Source organism: Diabrotica undecimpunctata, chromosome 1 (genome assembly GCF_040954645.1).
Source record: "Diabrotica undecimpunctata isolate CICGRU chromosome 1, icDiaUnde3, whole genome shotgun sequence".
Classification (NCBI taxonomy): Eukaryota; Metazoa; Arthropoda; class Insecta; order Coleoptera; family Chrysomelidae; genus Diabrotica; species Diabrotica undecimpunctata.
Window position 1 is genome coordinate 34,379,133 of NC_092803.1, and position 23,648 is coordinate 34,402,780.

The 23,648-nt window shown below is 36.0% G+C and overlaps 1 protein-coding gene across 1 annotated transcript in view; it reads left to right on the forward strand.

Annotated features, from left to right (window-relative positions):
* LOC140437699 (protein amalgam-like) overlaps nucleotides 1-23,648 on the forward strand; it is an 889,271-nt gene that overhangs the window by 835,819 nt on the left and 29,804 nt on the right. The window contains exon 8 of the mRNA XM_072527401.1: nucleotides 22,325-22,473. Within this exon, the coding sequence (XP_072383502.1) occupies nucleotides 22,325-22,473 (149 nt within the window). The remainder of the gene's footprint in view (nucleotides 1-22,324; nucleotides 22,474-23,648) is intronic.

Here is a 23,648-nt window from a genome sequence, read left to right on the forward strand (position 1 = left end):
TGATGGTTTCATCCATGATCAAATTAAAGAGCATGGGGCTCAATGAATCCCCTTGTCTTATTCCGCTGCCTACTTCTATATGTTCTGTAAGTTGTCCATCTATTCTGACTTCGATTTTGTTGTTTTGGTAGATATTTTCGATAGTTTTTATAATATTGAGGGGAACTTCTCTATTATACAGAAGATGGATTACATCTTTGAGTCTTACCCTGTCAAACGCTTTTCTTAGGTTAATTAGACACCAAAATACTGGTCTATTATACTCTTGTGATTTCATAGTAATTTGCTTTATAACGAATATTGTATCTGTACACGATCTTCCACTACAAAAACCCTGTTGTTCATCTGCTAAACTTATCCTGTGATTTAATAGCGCTTATAAAATTTTAGTTGTAAGTTTTAGTATAGTATTTAACATGTTTATACCATTCGTTATCCATTCTTCCGGTATTTTATTGTGTTTTATAATTTTATTAATTAGTGTTGTTAATTGGTCTGTCATTGCTGCTCCACAATTTTTCAGTAATTTTTTTGGTATCCCGTCTTTACCTGCTGCTTTTCTGTTCTTCAGATTTTCAAGTATTTTCTGAACTTCCTATACATTTATGTTTATAAGTATTTATATAAGTTCATTTGTGATAATTTCTGGTGTTTCCGGTTCTAGCGTCGTTTGTTCTCCCTTTGCATAGAGCTCTTTTAGGTAGTCAGTCCACTGGAGTCACTGGAGTTATCCTGTAAGCTTTCGACTTTTATCTTTGTGGTGTATTCGGATGTTTTGTTATCACATACATGTGTTTTCATTCGGATTTTGCACAATACCAAATTATGATCGCTTTCTATTTCTGCTAATGTTAGTGCTCTTACATCCAAGACTTGAGAGGCCTGTAACTCTCTATTTAACAGAATCAGTCTATCATAGATCTTTGTCCTCTACTGTTTTCAAAAATGTATTTGTATTGTCCTTTGTGAGAGAAAAATGTATTATTAATATGTATTTCGTTTACGCTGCAGAGGTCCGTCAGAAGGTCTTCGTTTTCATTACTTATATCTTTATTATATCGCTGTTTCTTTCCTGGAACTATATTATTGCCAACACGGGCGTTAAAATCACCCATATTGATTATATATTCATCTTTTGGGGTCTCGTTTATTACAGTCTGAAGGTGTTTGTAAAAGTTTTCCTTTGTGGTGGTATCTCTGTTATTCTCTGGTGCATAGATTGCTATCACATTCAGAGGTTTGACATCCAGTTAAACTTTTACGCTTACTACTCTTTCAGAGGTATATTTATATTCTTTTACTTGGTGTAAAAATGTTCTGTGTAATAACAGGGCGACTTCTTCTTTGGCTCTGGTTTCTTTAGCAACACCACTGTAAATGATCAGATAGTCATCTAGCATAATTTGACTTTTTCCTGTTATTTTTCGTCTCTTGTAGTGCTCATATGTATATTTTTTTACACGAGCTCTTTTGTAATTTCCTGCTCTCTTGTGTTTAGAGACTTTACGTTCCAAGTACCGATGCGAAGTATATTTCTCGATTTCCATAATTTCCTTGTAATCTTTCTCGCGTTAGTCATCTGTATGGTTTTAAAGTCTATCAGTAGGGTTCTAACCTGGCTGTAGACCCCTCCTCCTTTATCTGGGCTTGGGAACGGCAACAGTTCTGTCGAGCTACTCGATCCACCCAACAAAACTGTAGGCGGAGTTATTTATAATAATAATTAATTAAACGTCGGTGTTATAAAATTATTTGTGGAAAAATATTAGCAAAAATTTCAAAGTATATAGGAACTAGTTTTAGAATTCGTGTTAAATTTCATCTTGTGTTTGTTAATCACAAACATATAGGTAGCAATATTATATGAAATTTTACCCATATATTATAATTTACATGAGTGCAAGAAAAGTGGCATTATCTTCTTAAATTATTCAAAGTTGTATATGAAATCTCTGTTTTAAAACCTTTTTACTAGAATATTAATATTAAGCTTGTACTTAAATCATGACACCTTCTCTCTCACCAAAACATGTTACATGAAAAACCTTTTACCTTCTCCTATTTTAACAAAAAACATTTATTAACAAAAGGGTCTTAAGAAACAAAACTATATGGGAATTATAGTTTGAAAGCGAAAATTGTGTTGATTAACAATTTTAATGTCATTTAACAGACATTGTTCTAGGAATGGAATGCGGGTTAAAACATGATATTAGTATGTATTTTTTTACTTACAGAACCAACGGTTCACTGATTAACTAGTGGTGATTAACGACTACATAATGAGTAAGGGTTGCACATTCGAACTTATAAATAATGTTTACCCTTTTAAGCTAGTTTGTTAGTTTATCGACAAGGCACATTTAGCATAAAAGTTGGAGGAGCATGTTAAGTAGACCATGCTATGATTATTCTTGATCATATTTTAGACAGTCAATTAATAAATGCATGAAGGTATTGTGGTTTATGGCGGTGTTGCACAGTTCACACCAGGAAGGTTTACTATTTAAAAATACAGTCTAACCTGCCACATCCGGACCTGTCACATCCGGACCTTCCCATATCTGGACAGTTCGAGGAACAAATTTTTAAAAGATATAAACGACTCCGCGCCTATGTAGTTCTCTACGAATGGGTGTATTTCTAGCGTGGTATGTGACTCTCTCTACCGTTTTGACGACTGTGGGTCTGTGTTTTCTCTCAGTCTTTGTTTGTTCTTGAGCAGTGAAATTTGTTTGGCTTGAAATTTTTAAGATCCATACCTACTTGCCATTACGATCGTTGTTTGTTCGTTGTTTGTCCATCGTTTTTGTAATATGGCCGAGAAAAGGAACAAAAATGTTGTAACAATGGAAGAAAAGTTTCGTGCGTTGAAGAGGCTAGATACTGGTGAAACGGCTAAGAAGATTGCTGTTGAGATGGGTATAGGGACTAGCACTGTGGGTGACTGGAAAAAATCTAGCAACAAAATTGATGAATGGTGCTCATTGCAGGCTTCAACAACTGAGATAATGAAACTGAAAATGATGAAAAACGCCTTAAACAACCATATCAATGAGTGTTTGTATCTTTGGTTCACCCAAAAGAGGGAGCAGGGATTACCAATCACAGGTCCTATATTACAAGAAAAAGCTTTACACTTCAACAAAGAAATTGTAGGTGATATTAATTTCAAGGCACGTGAAGGATGGTTGGAGAGTTGGAAAAATCGGTACAGTGTGCGGAAGCTACAGATATATGGTGAGAAACTGTCTACTGACCCAGAAGTTGTCGAAGTCCTCAAAAAAACCTTGCACAGCTTAGTAGAAGAAGAAGGAATTACCGGAGACCAGCTTTACAATTGTGACGAAGCAGATCTCAATTATAAAATGCTGCCGACCTACACTCTGGCCTCAAAACAAGAAGACAGTGCACCAGGATTCAAGAAGAAGAGGGAAAAGTGACAATTTTAGTCTGCAGCAACGCTACAGGATCTCACAAACTCACTCTAGAATTTATTGGAAAGTCAAAAAAACTTAGGGCTTAGGTGAAAAAAAAACAAACCCTCCAGGAGCGAATTCACTAAAATTTACAAAAAAATTCAAGAGATTCGCGAGTGAGGTAAATACACGTAAGAGAAGAAACTTTTGGGCAATACCCTATTTTTAATTGATAGAAACTTTACAAATGAAAATTTTTGCTTTTTAACCCTTTCGAGTCTAACGGGACGTATGTGTCATAGTCATAAAATTATCAAGTCTGTAGGACTCAAGTCTAAGTTAGTCTAGTTTAGACTAAATCTAAACCGTTTTACATGAATTTTTATCGTAACCGACTTTTTAAGAACTTAATAACAAGATTTAAAAAATTTAAAAGAACATTGCGAATCACTTTCGCGCTGTATTATCCCGTGATGTTGATCTGTGAAATGTGTTTATGTAGTTTTGTTGATGACTACCACAGAGACAGTTGTGCGCCGTTACTGTTATTGCGAATTTGTTTTTGTGAGTGGAGCCACCTACAACAGACATTTATATGGGTTATATGTGGCCCAACAGTCTTGTTTAAGTTATCGACGCAGAAAGAGTCGGAGGAGCAGCCAGCAGCTATTTTTGTCAGCGATACATAATTAGAAGTCGATCCTTTTGAGACTAGTGGCTCCGATGATGAATACTACAATCCATCAAGATGCAGAGGAACAGTAAAAGGAGAGCATCACGAAATAGATACAGGTTTCAAGAGCAATAAGATGGATGAAGAGAATCAGATAAGTGACGAAAGTGAAGAAAAAAGCAGTAGTGGCGAAAATGATGAAGAAGGCGAATTTACGTACCAACCAGGTATTTGGTTACATAATGATAGAACTTTTTACCACGTTTTTCGGTTCCAGCAAAAAAAAGTCAATAATTGTACTCTTCCTCATACCATGACTGAAATAGAAATATTTCTAAAAGACTTTCCCAGAAGCCTCATTCGACATATTGCACATTCTACGAACTTACATTTAGAGAAATTTGGAAACGACACCAAGAAAAACAGAATTCCTACGATGAAATTATTATTGTATTGGGTGTCACACTAATCATGGCATATAATCGAGTTCCATCTTTCAATGATTATTGGTCACAAAATTTAGGAAATTTAGCAATAAAATGGCACTGTGAGACCGTTGTAAACTTATCCTTGCCAAAACCTATTTCGTTGATATTGTAAAACCTGACAATGCGAGAAAATCATATTACATCGAGGATGTCGCTAATTATCTAAAACTAACATTTCCAAAATATCGAACAGAGGTAGCTTTTAAAAGCATTGATGAGTCAATGGCGAAATTGAAAGGAAGGTCTTCTCTAAAACAGTTTCTACCCATAAAACCCATCAAACGGGGAATAAAGATATGGGTACAAAACGACTTGCTGGGAATTTGCTGGGAAGTTGAATCGTGGCGAATTCAGAGTAAGTAACCACGGCACCATAGTTTGCTAATGTTAAGATATTAAAGACTTGAGTAAGTAATTACTTTCTAGATAATCAAACCTTGTGCAAAACATGTTTCACTCCTTTTGCTTTACATTAAATATTGATCTTAGTTTTGTTCCTTTTGTTTCAAAAATATGAGATTTTATTTGTATTTTCGATTTTTATTTACCAAAATAAAGTAATAATTTGGTGTCTGATGGGTTATTATAGTCCCACATCTTCTTATTCTAGTGCTATCTCCACTAATGAAGGTTGGCTATAACCATTGCAAATTCGTCTCTATCTTCTGCTTTTCTTAAGAGCATCTGTGTGTTTAACCTGGTCCACTCGCGAATGTTTTTCAGCCAGGATATTTGTCGTCTACCAGGACCCCTTTTTCCTTCAGTTTTACTCTTCATAATCAGCTGCAACAACTCGTTCCTATCATTTCTAAGTATGTGTCCCAAATATGCTGTCTTTCGCCTTTTAATGGTGGTCAAAAGTTCTCTGTCTTTTCCCATTCCGTGCAACACCATTTCGTTCGTAATATGATCGGTCCATGGTATCTTCCCATGGCCACATCTCAAAAGCTTCCAGTTTTCTCATTAATTCAACATTAACAGTCTAGGTTTCGACACCATAAAGAAGAATAGAGTGGATATAACATTTTACTATTCGATATGAGATTTGCAGATTGAGTCTTTAGTTACTCAGAAATTTCCTTATTTTCAAAAAGGCTGCTCTTGATTGCTCTATTCTTGAGCGAATTTCTGATTTCAGATTAAAATCTTCCGTAAACCAGACATCTAAGTATTTCATTTTGTCCACTTGCTCAATATCTTCATTTTTTATCTGGATCCTTGAAAAAGCTTTGCCCCTCTTACTGATAATCATGGTTTTGGTTTTCTTTATGTTTATTGTTAAACCAAACTGTTCTCCAGTATCATAAATTGTGTTTAATAACGTCTGCAGGTCTTTCTCACTTTCAGCAATGATGACTGTATCGTCAGCATAACGGATGTTATTTATATTTTCACCATTTATCTTGATCCCTTCTCTACAGTTTTTAAGTGCTTGCGTAAATAACTCTTCTGAGTATATCTTAAATAGTAATGGTGAAAGTACACAGCCCTGTCCCACTCCTCTACTTATCTGTTGCGCATCCGGGCTATTTCCATATAATGTTAAAACAGCCTGTTGGTTCCAATACAGATTTCTCACTATGTTAATGTCATTTTTGTTGAGTCCTTTTCTCTTTAGACATTCCATGAGAATGTTTTGTTTAACTTTGTCGAAAGCTTTCTCATAGTCTATAAACGCAACGAAAAGATATTTTTATTGGTCTCGGCATTTTTGGGCAAGAGTTATGAAACTATACAGAGCTTCCACTGTTCCGAAGCCGTTACGAAAGCCAAACTGTCTATTACTTATATCCGCTTCGCAGTTTCTGAATATTCTTGCATGTATAATCTTTAAAAATGTTTTTAATAAGTGTGACATTAAGCTGATTAATCTGTAGTCATTACAGCGTTTGGGGTTCTTGGTTTTTGGTAGCGGAACAAAGGTCGACAGCAGCCATTCTGTAAGTTGTAACGTAAATATTTTGCCTACCACATAGGGTATTATTATGGGGGTTGAAAATTGGGGACAGAAACTATTGGGCAGAGACAGGCAAGAAAAATAAATCGAAACTTATGCGAACGGCACTCAGGGATTGTTTGGAGAGCTGGGTCGTGGATAAGTTGAATGGCAAAGGGCTTGGATTAGGGCAACTACAAAAAAATTAAACAAAGGGGATTCTTACATAAGTCTCTTGGAACAAACGGACCAAAAAATAACAGCGAGGACCTCTAGCAATTTAAAATGCACGCTGCTTCGAGGTGCCGAATTATAACGATTACAACAACTAGTTGTAACTATTGAAATAATTATTAAAAATACAAAAATTGTTGGGAGACTTTTCTAAAATAAAAAGAGAAAATGGTTCAAAGAAATAAATAAAACATTTATTGTGTCTCACCACAAACAGTTAACACAATAAAAGTTAACTGATTTCACCAAAAAAAAAGAACTAAAGTTTTTGAGGGTTGAAACTGGATTGGAAATCTCTGAAACAGGAACAAATTCATCTCCAAACTGCCAAAAAGACTGGGATGAAAACCAGGGAGAAGCAAAATGAGGATGGAAACAACGATTCTTGTTCCTCGCCTTCTGGAACCTCACTTAAACTGCAACTATTGACTGCTCAATATGCATTATTTAACTGCTACTGTCACTTTATACTATATTTCCATGACAAAAAAAGGAAAACGAAAAGATTACGAATTTGATGCTAATAAATTCGGACTCCAATAAAACTAAACACGCCTTCGAAGCGGCCGGCCTTAGCGAGAGTGAGCAATTATTTTTTTAACTTACAACGGTAACGGGAACGCAAAATATCCTAAAAGAGGCTCAATCAAAGAATACCGACAAAATACGCTTCTTCTGGTTCCTATCCGTTTCGGATGTTGGAAATCATATTGGCAATCATGACCTTGCTTGCTGCGGCTCGAAACAGCTCCGTTGAGGTTTTCTTAAACCATGTTCTTAAATTCCGCAGCCATGATATTCTCCTTCTACCAGGTCCTCGCTTACCTTTGACTTTACCTTGCAATATAGACTGCAGCAGGGAGTAACGGTGCTGATTTCTCATAACGTGTCCCAGATATTGCAATTTTATGCGTTTGGTCGTAAACACAATCTCTGGTTCCGTCTTCATTTTTTCTAGAACTTCCTTGTTCGTGATCCTTGCTGTCCATGATATTCTCAGCATTCTTCTATAAAGCCACATCTCAAATGCTTCAAGTTTTTTAATAGTGGTGTCTGTAAGCGTCCATGCCTCCGCCCCGTACAACAACACAGAGAAAACATAGCATCTCAAATGTCTCATTTTTGTATCTAGGGATATGTTGTGACTTTTGAAGATGGCGCTCATTTTGTTAAAGACCGTTCTTGCCTTTACTATGCGGCACTTTATTTCCTGTACATTGCTCCACTGTTCGTTTATAATAGTTCCCAGGTAGCAATACTGTTTTACTCGCTCTATCTGCGTCCCATTAATGTAAAGATGAGCCCCATTTATATTCTCCTTGCTGATAATCATTTGTTTCTACAAAATACGCATCTTGTGAAATATAAACAAACTATCAAATGGTTTACATTAACTCCAGTGACGCAAATAAAAGCAAACTGAAAGATTCGTTGTTTTAACTTGTACGAAAGGAAACAGAAATACACTAAGATTATTCTTTGATATTTTAAATATATACGAGGGGACTTCAATATATTTCAATATATATTTCAAAGAATTTGCAAATGCTAGAAGGTATGTCACCAGATTTGTATATGTTGTTAAAGAGTATAGTTATTGCACTTAAATTGTCTTCATCTATAAGTTTAATTAGCTCGATATGAACTGCATCTGCCCCAGGGGCTCTGCCAGATTTTGAGTTGTTTGTAGCATGTTGAACTTCAGATTTTAATATTATTGGAGCTTCCTCGTTATCAATTTGTGTTGGTTCCGTTCTTGTTTTCATGAAAATATCTTCAATAATTTAGTCCATACTTGTTTTATTTCAATTGGATTATTAATAAGTTTATTGTTTTTGTTAATTAATCGGTTAGGTATATTTGTTCGTGATTTTCCAGATAATTCTTTCACTTTTTTATGTAAATTATAAGGATCATGCTTTTTCTGCAAATCTTCCACTTCGATGCATGTTTCCATCATCCACTTTTCCTTAGCCTTATTAGCCAATTTTCTTCTTTGTTCCATGATTTCCAGTATTTTTTGAGTAATCCAAGATTTTCGGCTTTCTTTTTCGTTTTGTAAAGTTTCTTTCTGTGTTTTTATAACACAATCTTTGATTTTGCTCCACGTAATGTTAACATTCTCAGTTTTTTTCATTTCTAATGTTAATTTCTTCATTTCTTGATTGATGCAAGTTGAAGCCTCAGCACAGATTTCATTTATCTTGAGTTACTGAGTATTCACCTTAGAACTTTTGCAGAGGGGACATCTGCTCCAGGAAAAGTCGATCTGATGTCTAATGTAATTTTGTTCATTATCTTGTGGTGATCTCCAGGTATACAGTCTACGGGGTGGTAATCGAAACCATATGTTCATAATCGCCAGGTTTTCTTCTCGACAAAATTGAGCCAATCTGTCGTCTCTAGCATTCCTTATTCCTAAACTATAATTACCTATTATATTGCCGACTCGGCCTTTTCCTATCTTTGCATTTAAATCACCCTTTATTATAGTAATTTCTTTCTTTCTTGTGTATTGTAGTTGTTTGAGTTGTTCATAAAAATGTTCTATTTCAGCTTCTGATTTATCTGCAGTTGGAGCATACACTTGTACTACATTAATGTTCACTGGCTTACCCTGTATTTGTAATAGTAGCATTCTATCCGAAAAGGGAACAAAAATTACAACGGCTGCTTGGATGCTCCTGGAGATAATTATTCCAACTCCATATATATATATATATATATATATATATATATATATATATATATATATATATATATATACATATATATATATATATATATATATATATATATTTATATATATATATATATATATATATATATATATATATATATATATATATCTAACAACACAGTTTATTAGGGTTGCAGTCAGAAAATTGGCCGGGATGTTAATGAAACACTCTTATGACTTTTTGTCTAGCTTTCGGAATGGTTTTATTCCTTTTTCAAGACACTGTAATAAGAAAAAGTGTACATATTTATAAAATATCACAAATCTTCAGTGCAACTTACTAGTCGTTGAGATTATTTGTAAAAGCGTAGACACTCAACATTAATAACACACACATAAAATATAAAATAGTGGACAAAATACATTTTAAAATTCTTTAAAATTTAGGTAAAAATAGTAAAAATTTTGTTGTCATCTTTTACTGGTGTGTTTTAACTCTGGCACATAGAGAACAAAAAGAAAAAATCCTATGATTAAAAAGTAATTTAGGTGTACTTAATACCATATTTCTTTTTAAGAAATACTAGAGGCCCATCTTAGGTGATTTTAATTTTTAAATCTGTCTTAATGGTATGCAACATGTTATGCATATAACTGTAATTTGTGTGGGTACGGGTACAGGTAGATATTAATTTTATTTTGGATGTTTTTCCAGTAAGTAGCAATAAATGTTGCTTAGTTTATCTATGTCTGACTTTTTATTGATGCAAGATGTACTCAATTTTATGGAACACATTTCCAAGAAAACACGTTTTGAATGGTTCTTTTCCTTTGCCAAAATACAGGAATCCTCGAAATTAAATTCATGTTTCAACGTTAATGCATGTTCTGTCAATGCACATGCATTTATTTTTTTGGTTTTTATATCGCTACGATGTGAGATCACCCTACTATGAAAATTACGAGATGATTCTCCTATATATATATTTGGTTACAATTATTACACGGTATGGAATAAACAACATTTGATGACTCCTGTATTGTGAAAGGATCTTTTGTTTTTGTGTATAACTTCGATACCGTTTTCACATTTTTGGTTGTAATTTTTAAATCACTAACATTTTTGAAGATGTTCATTAGCTTCGGTGTCAAAACTGGAATGTAGGGTAGGCAACCGTAAGTTATTTTAGATGGTATCACTGATGTGTTTTGTGTCAATGTCACAGTCACCATCAATTTATATTGACAGTCACGAATATCCGTTATCCTAAACAATAAATGTCCATCATTGATAGATTTTAAATCTATTATATTTATGCCCAAGATATTATTTAAAATAAATAAAAAAATTCAAATAAATAAACAATAATAATCTACAGTTTCTATGATTATTTGCAATCACAAGAGAATAAAAATAAAAAGCAAATTCCAAAGACTCTCCCATTCCCTTAGGAATTGCATTTTTCCAGTCAGAGCAAAATACCGGACTAAACCTGAAATGATTCATAAAATTTTCCTTAGTGTTGTAGAAAGGAAACATCAAAGACGAGGGTTATTTATATGCAGTTTCTGTGTACGTTAAGAGTTACTTCGTTTAGAGAATTTGAATAAAAAGGTCGTCTCTGATCTTTTTTTTTCCTGAGGAAATGTGACAGTGAGAGGTTTCCAATTTCTTTGTATCTGTAGCACATCGTTTGTAAATGCTTTTGAAGCTTTATGTAGTTGGTTTTATTATAAAACCACGTTACTGTATTCAAAAAATATAAAGACAAACATATAAAGACATCACAGAATATCGAGAATACAAAAAACTCTGCTTATGATATTTTGAACTGAGTTTTTAAGGGCTTAAAAAAATATTGACATTCTGAAATGACTTAAATGAGGGAACTCAAAGCCGTATTAAAACAACATTGATCAGTTTTATCGGAAAAATAGGATAAAAAATAATAAGAATAATAATAAATAATGTTAATAAGTTTCAAACAGATATTTTATTGGAAAATCAACGCTAACAATATTAACGTAAACACTGTATGATGCAAGTCTATGGAATAAATTCATTATTTCAGAAACAGACAACTTTTAAAAAATATCTTAAAACACGTGAAGTTTAATTTTTGAACGGCAATTAATTGCCGTTATGTCGTTATGTATTGCCGTTAATATGTATTGGAAATTACGTCATTAGTGTTGACGTAATGAGGTAATCGAGGTTTTTTTAAATAACAACCGAGGTTCGGGACACCTCATTTCAAAGGTCTTCTAATCGTCTTTGCAACTATGCATCATTCTTCTTCTTCTACTTCTTTTTCTTTTTCTTCTTCTTCTTCTTCTACTACTTTTTCTTCCTCTTTTTACGTTACGTATCATTCGAGTATTTATTTCTGCAGTGTTAATTACTAAACTAAATCACACTAAGGACCGCCACATTTGCTAATAAAGCAAATTTGTATTTTTTTGTTGGTTCCAAAAAAGAAATTCATTGATTAATAAGAATGCTACATTCTAATCTGAAATTAATTATTGTAGTATCATTCAAGTATTCAAAATTATTTTTACAAAAATATTTGAATCAGTATAGTCATTGACTGATCGTTACTGGACTGGACTGTCAATGATCTATAAATCTATAAACCAATAGATGACAAATTGTTACTGTTCGAGTTTTTTGCCTACATAATAACAGCATTAACAAGAATGAAACTTACAAAAACAGATAGAATCGAGATTTTAATCATGAGATAAAGCAAATGCCATCGTCATCCGAAACACGTCTTCTTACATTAATAAACTCTCAAATCTTATTATTACTCTAGACTACAGACCAATTCCTAATAATCCAACAACCTATCTGGAGAAAACAACAAAAGCCATTATTAATAAACCCTTTATCCCTATGACATAAAACAATTTCTAATTCCTCGTGAAAAGTCTTCCAAAACACCTCGAATATATGGCCTACCCAAAATTCACAAACATTATATTTCTCTGCGTCCCATTATCAGTGCATGCAACTGCCCTTCTTAATCATTGGCTAAGTACTTGGTCAATACTCTACAACCACCCGCCGAAAACGCTTCATCCTTCAAAATCACCATAAGACATTCTAGTAAGTTTCGATAACGTTTTACTCTTTACAAACATTTCTAAATATGACACTCTAAATATTCTAAAAACTAAATACACTATTCAGCAAGACTACTTATCTCTTATTAAACACTGTATGTCCAACACGTATTTCATCTTCCAAAATCAATTCTACAGACAAATAAATGGTGCCCCAATGGGCTCACCACTATCTACAGTAATTGCCAATATCTTTATGGAAGACTTCGAGATCCAATCACTATCCACATCAATGCTCAAATCCATATGTTGGTTACGATATGTTGACGATACATTTGTCATTTGGCCCCAAGACAGGGATGCTGTGGTGTCTTTTCAAACCCATCTGAATGTTATACATCCTAGTATCCAGTTCACGATGGAGGTGGAAACTGATTCATCCCTACCGTTTCTCGACGGTATCATAACGAAAAACCAATCCCAAGGTTTTTATCACTCTGTTTATCTAAAACCCACCCATAATAATCGTGATTTGATTGCCAACTCTCATCATCAATCTTCACAAATTAATTTAGTCATTAATATCCTTGTTTCCAGGTCAATAAGCTCTCTACTTTAAAACAACCCCATATCTAAAACAATTACCGCGAAAATCACATCAATAGGAGTATCCACAGACATCAATCTTTCACTCAATCTCAACCCAAAGACTCAGACCCTCATCATACGAAAGCTTTTCTTCCTTACATCAAAGGTGTCACTGACAAAATCGACAAAATTCTTAAATTAAGGGGAATAAAGACAATATTTACACCCCAACAAAAATGTTCATCTCTTTTCCGATCATTCAAAGACAACATTCCAAATGAACAACAATGAAGTTTATGAAATTCCTTGTGCAAACTTCCCCCGATCCTATATAGGCCAAATAAATCGTAGAATTAAAAATAGGATTTATAAACATTCTAATTCTGTTCGCAATTCCGAATCAATTTCAGTTCTAGATAAACACCATCTTCACACAGGTCACAAAATTAATTTTGAAAACTCCAGAACTGCAGCCCCTATCTGCTTTTATAAATCAAGAATTATTCGAGAAACTATAGAAATTGAAAAAAGGCCAAATTGTCTCAATAAAAGAGATGACGGCATACGGTTTTCATTTCAGGAAAAGAAAGGAAGCATGGGGAGACCTGCCCATGCCTCGGCAGGTCTCCCCATGCCATGCTAGAATCATCATCATTTTGGCTTTACAACCCTGTGTGGGTCCTAGCCTCCCCAAGAATTTTTCTCCAGTCGTCCCTATCCATCGCCTTCCTCCGCCAAGCACGTATTTCCATATTTCTCATGTCTTTATCGATGTTATCTAGGAATCTTGTTCTGGGTCTTCCTCTTCTTCTTTGACCAATAGGTCTATCAAGGAGCGTTTTTCTAGCTGGGTCGGTTTGCTCCATCCGCATAACATGGCCTACCCACCTTAGACGTCCTATCTTTATGTGTTTTACGATATCTGGTTCCTGGTATATCCTATAGAGTTCGAAGTTGTATCGTCTTCTCCAGACACCATTTTCATTTACCGCTCCATAGATGCGCCTTAGTATTTTTCTTTCGAAACATCCTAACATGTTTTCATTACTTTTTGTTAAAGTCCAGGTTTCTGAACCATATGTTAGGACTGGGCGTATTATTGTTTTGTAGAGTTTTACTTTTGTATTTCTTGATGCCATGCTAGAAACTTAGCCAAAAAAACAAAAATAACAATATACAAAACTCTTATGCTGTCAGTGCTGATATATCGCTCAGAAACAGGAACCATCTCCAAGATAGATGGACACCTCTTGCTCATATTTAAATGAAGAATCCTGAGAGTAATATTCTTTAGCATCTGTGATAACGGTATTTGGAGAAAGAAGAGCCACTATGAGATATTTCATAAATACAAACAGATATCTGGTGGTAAAGCCGTGATATCTCTCATAAAAATAGGAAGCCTAAAATAGACAAGAATTCTAGCCTGATCGCAGCAGAACAGCAAGCAAGCAAGCAATTTGATTAAACCCAGCCTATGAGATATGTTCACCCCTAAGAATTACGTTCGGGTGTAACAATTCATTGGAGCGAGGTGTGTTAACTCGAGTATATACAGGAGTCACCCCACCGCGCTCCAATGCTCTAGACCATCCCTTTCCCCCCTATAGCACTCTGATGCGCGATAGGGGCACAACTATCAGCCAAATGCTCTTCATGTGGAGGTCCTGGGTAATAGAACCCCAACATGGTTTCCTAACCGATTGCAAAACTCAGGACAGCGCATTGTCGCTATGATCCTGTTATCATGATGTGGCTTATCCGCGAACTAAAATTGCTTACTTGGGCCTCAAGTCTCCGCTCTGAGCCTAGGCTCAGTTCGGCGACTTGGTGCTCAAGGGGTTGGGCCCTACGTGCCCGGGTTTTGGGGTTTTTGTTAATTTTTTTGGTGGCTTACGCCGGTTTTTGTTAGTATTTTTTAATTTTTTTGGTGGCCGAAGCCGGATTTTTGTGTTTTTTATGATTTTTTTTGTAGGTGGCCCTGAAACAAAAAATCAGAATTAGTGTAAAGTCCATACTATAACATTGAAAATATATATATATATATATATATATATATATATATATATATATATATATAAACAATATAACAATATAGACTTTATCGTCTATAGGCAACTGGGCCCACTCTGTGCTTTGCGATAGTCTTTGGTGTTTTGAGCTACGAACTGTCTTCTGTGTGCGTTGTTGTTATTTTTGAGGTGTTTTCTCTCTGGTGTTTTTGTTTTCTCTCTAGTGTTTTATTTTTTCTCTCTGGTATTATTTTCTCTCTAGTACTTTTTATTTTATTCTACTATTTGTTGTTTTGGTCTTTTGTGCTTCCATCTGTGGAAAGCGTCATACCTCATCATCTCTCTAAGTATGTGATTGGGGCGGTTCTCTATATCAGCAAACTTTGTCCTGGCTTTTTCTTTCATCGTGTCTGTCACTCTGATTTGTTGCAATTCTCTGAAGAGGAATCTTTCTGCAACGTATCTTGGTACGTTGACTGCTTCTCTAAGGCTGTTGTTGTGAGCCGCTTGTATTTTCTTTTTTGATGTTTTGCATACATGTCCCCAGGCGAGGGATGCATATGTCAGTATGGGCAGTATTATGCTATTTATTAGTCTTATCTTTGTTTTTAGTCTGAGTTTACTTTTCCTCCCTGTTAGTCCTCTTACAGAAGCTCTTGCCATGTTTGCCTTTTGTACTGTGGCTTCTACGTGTTTGTTGAATGTTAGTCCTTTATCCATAATTACTCCGAGGTATTTGGCTTCGCTTTTCCACTCAATGGGATTGTCTTGCACAGTTACCTGTTCTTCTGGTTGCTGATGCCGCTTTTTGAAAAGTACAGCCTGTGTCTTATCGGAGTTTATTGCTATTTTCCATTTTAAACTCCATTCTTCTATGTCGTCTAGTGCTGTTTGGAGGTTATTCACCGCAGTGTCTATGTTTCTATGTTTGGCCGCTATCGCTGTGTCGTCGGCATATAGGCTTAATAGTGTACCTGGTGTTCTAGGTATGTCTGCTGTGTATATTGAGTACAGTAGGGGTGACAGTACCGCTCCCTGTGGCACTCCAGCCTCTGGGTTCCCGAGTTCGGATAGGACTTGTCCTATCCGGACTCTGAAACGTCGGTTGCTCAAGTACGACGAGATCAGCCTTGTCATTGCTCCACTGTACCCGTATCTTCTCATTTTGTATATTAGTCCTTTATGCCAGACTCTGTCGAATGCTTTGCTTACGTCAAGGAAGGCTGCTCCTGTGTATTGTTTATCGTTGAATCCAGCTGCTATGTACTCTGTTAGTCTGAGCACTTGTAGCTCACTGGAGTGTTCTGATCTGAAGCCGAATTGGGCTTCAGGTATTATTTCTAATCTATCTGTTTCCGCTTGTAATCTGCTGAGTATGATTCTCTCTACAATCTTACTGATTGCAGGTAGTAAGCTTATTGGCCTGTAATTTTGCGGGAATGTGCTGTCTTTTCCGGACTTTGGTAACATTATGACATGGGCCTCTTTCCATCTGTTCGGGAATTTCTTGAATCTTAGCATTGCATTAATGATGTTAGTTAAGTATACTATAGCTCTCGCTGGTAGGTATTTTAATGCCCTATTAGTGATTTGGTCAGGTCCGGGTGCTTTTTTTGGCGAGCTGTTTTTGATCAGTTCGTTTATCTCCTCTGGTGTTGTATGAGGGATAATTTCGTTTGGATTATCAGGTCTTTCTCTTTGTCTTTCGACTTCTTCTATGAAGTCGATGTCTTCGTCTGGGTGGTAATTTAATGTACACTCTCTCTCGAGAGTACTCCTCATTACCTCTGCTTTTTCCTCTATGGTGTATACGATTCCATTTTCCCCGTGTAGTGGGGGGATTGGTTTTCTGTCGGTTCTCAAAATCCTCTGGAGTCTCCAGAAGTTTTGCATGTGTGTACCTAGTTCTAATAGGATGGGCTTGTGGTCGGTTGTGCCTTCGTTTAATGTTTGTAATTCTGTTTGTAGTCCTAGGTTTTTTGCTACTACTATATCTATGTGTGTGGGAAGTCCCTTTCCTGGATAGTGAGTAGGGTCTGTTGGGCCCATTGCCATAATGTCTTCATTATTTTCGATGTAGGTATTTAATAGTCTTCCATTTCTGTTCGTAGCTCTGTCGTTCCAATTAGGGGATCTTGCGTTTAGGTCTCCTATTATTATTGAGGGTTCGTTATTTAAGAACGTGTTCAGGTCGTCGTCGATCAGTAGATCTTGTGGTCTCACGTAGGCGGAGGTAATGTTGACTTCTCCTTGCCTCATTTGTATTCTTACTGTTGTTGCTTGCATAGTATTTAGTTGCGGTGTTATTATTCTGATGTGCTCTATGCCTTTTTTCACTAAGATTGCTGTGCCACCTGATCTTGCTGTGTTGTCGTTCCTATATATGTCGTATCCTGGGAATTTTATACTTATGTTGTTTGTAAGTTTTGTTTCTTGTATTGCAACGACATCCATTTCGTATCTATTGACCAGTTCGTCCAGTATATTCTGGTTGGTCCTTATGCCTCCTGGATTCCAGGAGCCTATCCTCAAGTATCCCCTATTTGCTTGCACTAGTTCAGTGCTAGCTTTATGTCTGCTATCGCCTCGTTGACTACTCTAGTTAGTAACTATTTCACAGAGTTAACTAGGCCGTCTTGGTGTTGTCTTGAGATAAGGATGGTGTTTTCCTTATCTTGTGCTTTTGTTGTTGCTGCCTGGGCGTATGATGGGCCGCCGGGAGTGATTTGTGGCCTTCTTTGCGCCGTTGCGTTCTGTCTTTGTTGGGGCTGCTGTTGACGTCCCCATGTAGGGCATCTTGGGCATCCCCTGAAATTTGCTGGGTGCTGTCCTTGGCAATTTGCACATTTTGCCTTTTGATCTTTGGGCAATTGGCAGCTTTTGCTGGAGTGTTCCTCTCCGCATTTTACGCAGCGGGGTGCTTTAAAGCACGCTCTCTGCGCGTGATGGTAGCCCTGGCAGTTGAAGCACTGTGTGGGCCCTGTTGCTTTGCGTAAGTCCTCTATTTTAATTTTCATGTGCATCAGGTTAGTGATGCCTTTTAGCTTTTCGGTGTCCTCCCTCTCCACCGTCATGACAAACATTGGTAAGTGTCTTCTATCGCTTTTTCTTGAAGTCATGTTCTTAATCGACACGACTTCTATATCATACTCATCTCTGATGGCCTCGAACATCTCAGTCGTGTTCGTAGTTGGAGGTAGCCCTCTCAAAACCATCCTTGGTTTGATATCTTCTTCTAATGGGAATGCAATCCATTGAATTGGATTTTCTTCATTGAATTTCTCAATGATTTTCACCATTTTGCGATAGTCCTCGGGGTTCTTTGCTTGGATGAGTGTTTCTCTTCCACTTCTCGACAGCTTGTTCGCTGTGATGATTTGTTGTTTTTGTGCAATACTTAGTATTGCACCTGTATATCTCACACTCTGTAATTTGATTACAGGTGGTTTTGCCCAAGTTTTCTTGGGAGCAACTTCAATGTCCATCTGTGACGGAGACGGAGGACGCCGATCGGCTTTAGCTTCACCTTCCTGATGTTGTTTCGGAGGGGTGAGGGGTGGGAAATCTTCTTTTCTTCCTTTTGTTGTTTTTTCTTCTTTTTGTGAATTTTTCATGATTGTTCCCGTAGCTTCGGCTTGAGTATTCTTTGGAATGGCTCCTGTGATTTTTTGCTTCTTTTTGCCCTGAGTTTTAGGGTTTTCCTCCGGTTTTGCCTGATTTTTCAGGTTGTCTTCTTGTTTGTTTTTCTGTGCCTGGTTTGCCAGGTTTTCCTCGGGATTTTTTGAGTTCAGTTGGTTGAACTTCTTGTCCATGTGCTCGATGATGGACTTTTGTGAGGCTACCATTGTGTCTTGGAGCTCTTGTATCTTTTTCCTTAAAGATGCTATTTCTGCATCTTTTTCTTTTAGTAGTGTCCTTAATGCATGTAGTTCGGACTTGTCGTCCTCGCTACTTCTCTGTCTGGTCCTTTTTTGCGTTAGCCTTTTTGGTGTATCGTCGTCGGTAGTTTGTGGTTCTTCGCGGTTTCCCTCCGCTCTGTCTTTTGTCCTCTTCTTCTTGTTTTTGGGACGTTTGAATTCCCCTTCGTTTTCTTGTTTTTCGTCTTCTATCGGTAGTTCCTTGAATATTTCGTAGTTTGCGCTGTCATCATCCATGGGGGGTAGTGCGTCGTAGATGTTACAGTGGAGTTTCCTCTCATTGTAACCATATGGGGTGGGACTGGGGGGTGCCTTTCTGTCAGGCGGGGATCGAGAGCGATCCATTTTGGGGGACGGATATCTGAATGTGGACGAAGGCTTTTTTTGTCATCCGTCTGGCCCGTTGCCAGCACGGTTTCTGGGTGCCACCCAGTGACCTCTTTCGCGGTAGTTCACGCTTTAGGCAGAACTAAAGCGGGGATCCTCTTGAGTTTCTCAATTCTCTGACCCTGGGGCCGTGTCTGCCAGATATAGAGTTCTAAACAACTATATCCCACAGTGTCATCCCAACGGAGGCACAGAGAATATCCCGACGGGCAAGCCCGTATGCTTTTTCGCTTTCCTACACCTCAATTTTGGCCTCCGTGAAGATCTGATTTAAAAAACAAATCTCCCCGGCTAACCTAGTTGTGACGTAGGATTTTGCCTCTCTTTTTCGGGCCTAGGCGCTGTTAACGCCAAGTCTCCGCTACCGTGCTTACATACACGGCACGAACTGATAAGTTCGGCTCGGACTTGGTCGCTGCAGCTCCTCGGCGGTGTCGCTAGTCGCTCTTCGGCACGTCTGCTGTGTTCGACTGCTGGAGTCGAACCACTAGTCTCGCAGCAGAACAACTCTCCTAGATGAATCCTTATTCGCTCCGTGCGTGACTGACGCGACACCTACCGCCTTCATCTGACAGTTTTGGACCTACCAATTTTCATGTTAAACATATGACATATATTTGACATTGTTAAATACATGCGAATTGACAATTATTAATAATTAACTTTTTAATTATATTTTTTTAGTTTATGTACAAAATAAATGTAGTATTAAAAACTGGGTTTCTCAAAATTCATCATAATATATCTTTTCAACCACAAACGGAAAAGAAAGGAAAAAATCTAGTACTGGCAAATCAAGTTTTTCACGTGAAAGAGCATATATTTAAAAACAGTAATAGTAAAAGTTATAATATAAAAGCTAAAGTCATCAGGCACTCTGCAGTTAGCTTGAAGCCTTATAAAATATCATTTAAGGTAAATTAATTAAATTTTTTTCTATTTCAATTGCATAAAAATGAAGTTATGTGATATTTACTTTTTCATATTAATAGCACGGATCCATCTTGTTCTTTTCTCTAATTTATATGTAATCTTTGGGAACCTATAAAAACTACACTTACTATTTTTGCTATTATTAGCACAATTAAATACGCAATATGTATTTGCACACATTTTTGATAAAATTTATGCGTAAAAAGGTAGGGCCAATTTTGTCATATTTCGCCACTACGCACGCTGGCATCGTTTCAAAGTACCCCTACCATGGTCACGCACGGAGCGAATATCACAGCCAGTGGGAAGTAGATAAAGAGGAAGGCCAAAACAAAGGATGGTGTAGATGATAATACCAGAAAAATAAATTCAGCAAATTGACAACGGTTGGCATTAGATATGGCTGACTGGCGGAATAAACATTTCAGTCAATCTTTTTACAACAAATTTTGAACGGAGAAGCATACCTAGAATTATCAGAGGACATAGTTGATCTTATTTTGACAGATGTAATAAAAAGTGATAACACGTACTCAGAAGATAATTTGTTTTTCCAACAAGATGGCGCACCTTCGCATTATAGGATAAACGTAAAGTAATACTTTAATGAACGGTTTCCTAGGCAATATTAAATGAGATATCAAAATAGCTAAGTAGTCTTTTTTAGTGTGTAAAATGTTAATAAAAACACACATTATTCTACGTAATTGGTTTTGACTTTAATACAAAATTTGCTCAAAATTTTGTCATTTTTATAGTTCCTATTACGTTGACACTATTACTAACATGAATTGTTCTAAGAAAGAACTGATTGATATGGTTTTTGTTCTAGTAGAGTGTAATAAAAATATGCTACTAGCAACAATAATTTATTATCAGAAATTTCCTGACAGACAACAACCAAAAACAAAAACTTTTCAGTTTATTAGATTAGCATTAACGGAGTGGATACGTAAATTATGAGAAATTTAATGGAATAAAAACTATTCTAAATGAAGAAAAATAATTAAACTTAATCCTTAATCCTTAGTATCACTGAGAATCCGCGTAATAGTACGAGGGAAATTGCAACTGCTTTTAAAATGAGTGGTAGTTGTGTAGGAAGAATTTTAAAAAAGAACAAGATTCGTCCCTATCATGCACAGTTGCTCCAAGAGCTTAATGAAGATAACTTTGAGGTGCAGCAAGAAAGTTCCATCCTCAAACTAAGCAATTTGGATAGCCAAGCAGCCATGGAGGCTCTCATATGCTCTTAGGTAGACCCTAGGTTAAGGTTAGTGTGGGAATGCCAACGCGAACTCCACAGACTGGCGGAACATAACAGTGTTACGTTGGTATGGGTTTCAGGTCCCTTCCGTGTTAGGAAAAAAGCCTGGATCCGAAGACAACACAACTCTCACTGGGAAAATATACTCATCAATATAATAATCATCTCAAAGTCATAACAGGCTTCCTTAGTGGACATGCGCCAGTTAAGTGACACCTGCATACAATCAGACTGTTTCACAGAGACTTAAGCTAGAGACTCTGCAGCAGATAACTTAAAACAGTCAAATATACCTTTTACGACTACAAAGCAGTGTATAGCAGGCGGCAAACACGTTTTGAAGACAAAGAAGTGACCTCAAATATACGTGGTACCTATCCACTACACCTGTATAATCTGGTACAGGGTTCCAGAATCCTGGAATGCGTATCATGAAGGAATGAAAGATATTCAATAAGCCAATTGGCTGCAGTATTACCGGTTTATAACAGTTTATTCTGGACTACTTATTTTAATTATTGAATTTGATAACAAGCTCCAATATATTCTTTTTTCCAGTAACCGGGCTATCTTTAAAAAAAATACACACGCATTTTTATTATTCAATATTGGTTGTGCATTTTATTGTTTTTCCACTTTTAGAATTTTCCAAATTTTTATAGTATATTTATTAAAGTACAGTTACACTTTCATTATCTTTACGATTATTCTCCTTTTTCAGATCGAAATACTCGATAAAAGAAGAAAGAAGCGGCTACAAGGTTTTTATGTGGTTGGTGATACGATCTTTTTCGTCGAGCGACAGCGGCACATATAACTGCGTATCTACAAACTCGCTGGGAAAAGCCGAAGGAACTTTGAGATTATATGGTAAGTAAAATAAAGGCATTAGTAACTTTCGTTTGAACCACTTATAGCCGCTGCTTTTTAAATTTTCGATGTGAAAGTTTCAAGTTTGAAAGGGGTTGGTTTTAAGATAGAAGAGGAATTCTCTTGTTCTTTTGAATACAAAAATCTAAATATAATAATAGTATAGTAGACGTATAATACTTGTTAAAAATAACAAATTAATATTATATATCAATTGAATTTTTCTGAATTTTTAAATGTATATTTTATTTGGAATATTTTTTTATATTTATTTAACAGTTCATTGAAACGATAAATTTTTTATGCCTTAACGTGCATTTCTTAGAGGACGCAATTTTTTTTATTTGTTGGGATGGTGGCCACAGTTGTCCCCCGGCCTCCATCTTGAAAAAAGGAGGAAAAGGGTTTTCACGCTGTATCTCGTAAAGTTACAACCCTACAAGGAATATTATAAGTCATTATCTGTAGCAAATTAAATTGTTTATAACTGAATTTTTAATACTTTTAATCGTAAAATGGAAAATAAAAAAGGTATAAACAAAAATAACTACAAATTTTTTTAACAAATTTTCTTTTTTGCATTATACATTTTTTTCTGGTAATTTTACAAAAAAATGGCATCAAAACAATATCATAGAAGATTTTTTATAGAATTGTAACGAATTATTTTGCCTACCACATGGGGTATTATTGTATGAGGTGGAAAATTGGGACAGAAACTACTGGGGGTAGAGATAGGGCAAGCAAAATAATCATTACTTGTGCGAACGGCACTCAGGGTTTGTTAGGAGAGCTGGGGTCGTGGATAAGTAAAAAATATCCAGGGGTTTGGATTGGGGCAACTACAAAAATATGAAACAAACGGTCATGAATCTCTTGGGACAAAATAAAAAGAAACAGGAAACACCTCTAGTAATTTATAAAGAGCGCCACTTCAAGGTGCCTAATTATAACTATTACAACAACTAGTTGTAACTAGGGAAATAATTATCAGAAATGCAAAACATATCTTTTTCAAATTGAAACTCAAAAAAGGGTTAGTTAAAAAAAGAATAAACAAAATGTTAAGAAAACAAAAGTACTCCAGTAGTTGGAGATACTACATAAACTTACAAATGTTACCGCATAGAGATTAACCTTTTTTTTTAAACAAACAAAACAAATAAATATCGAAA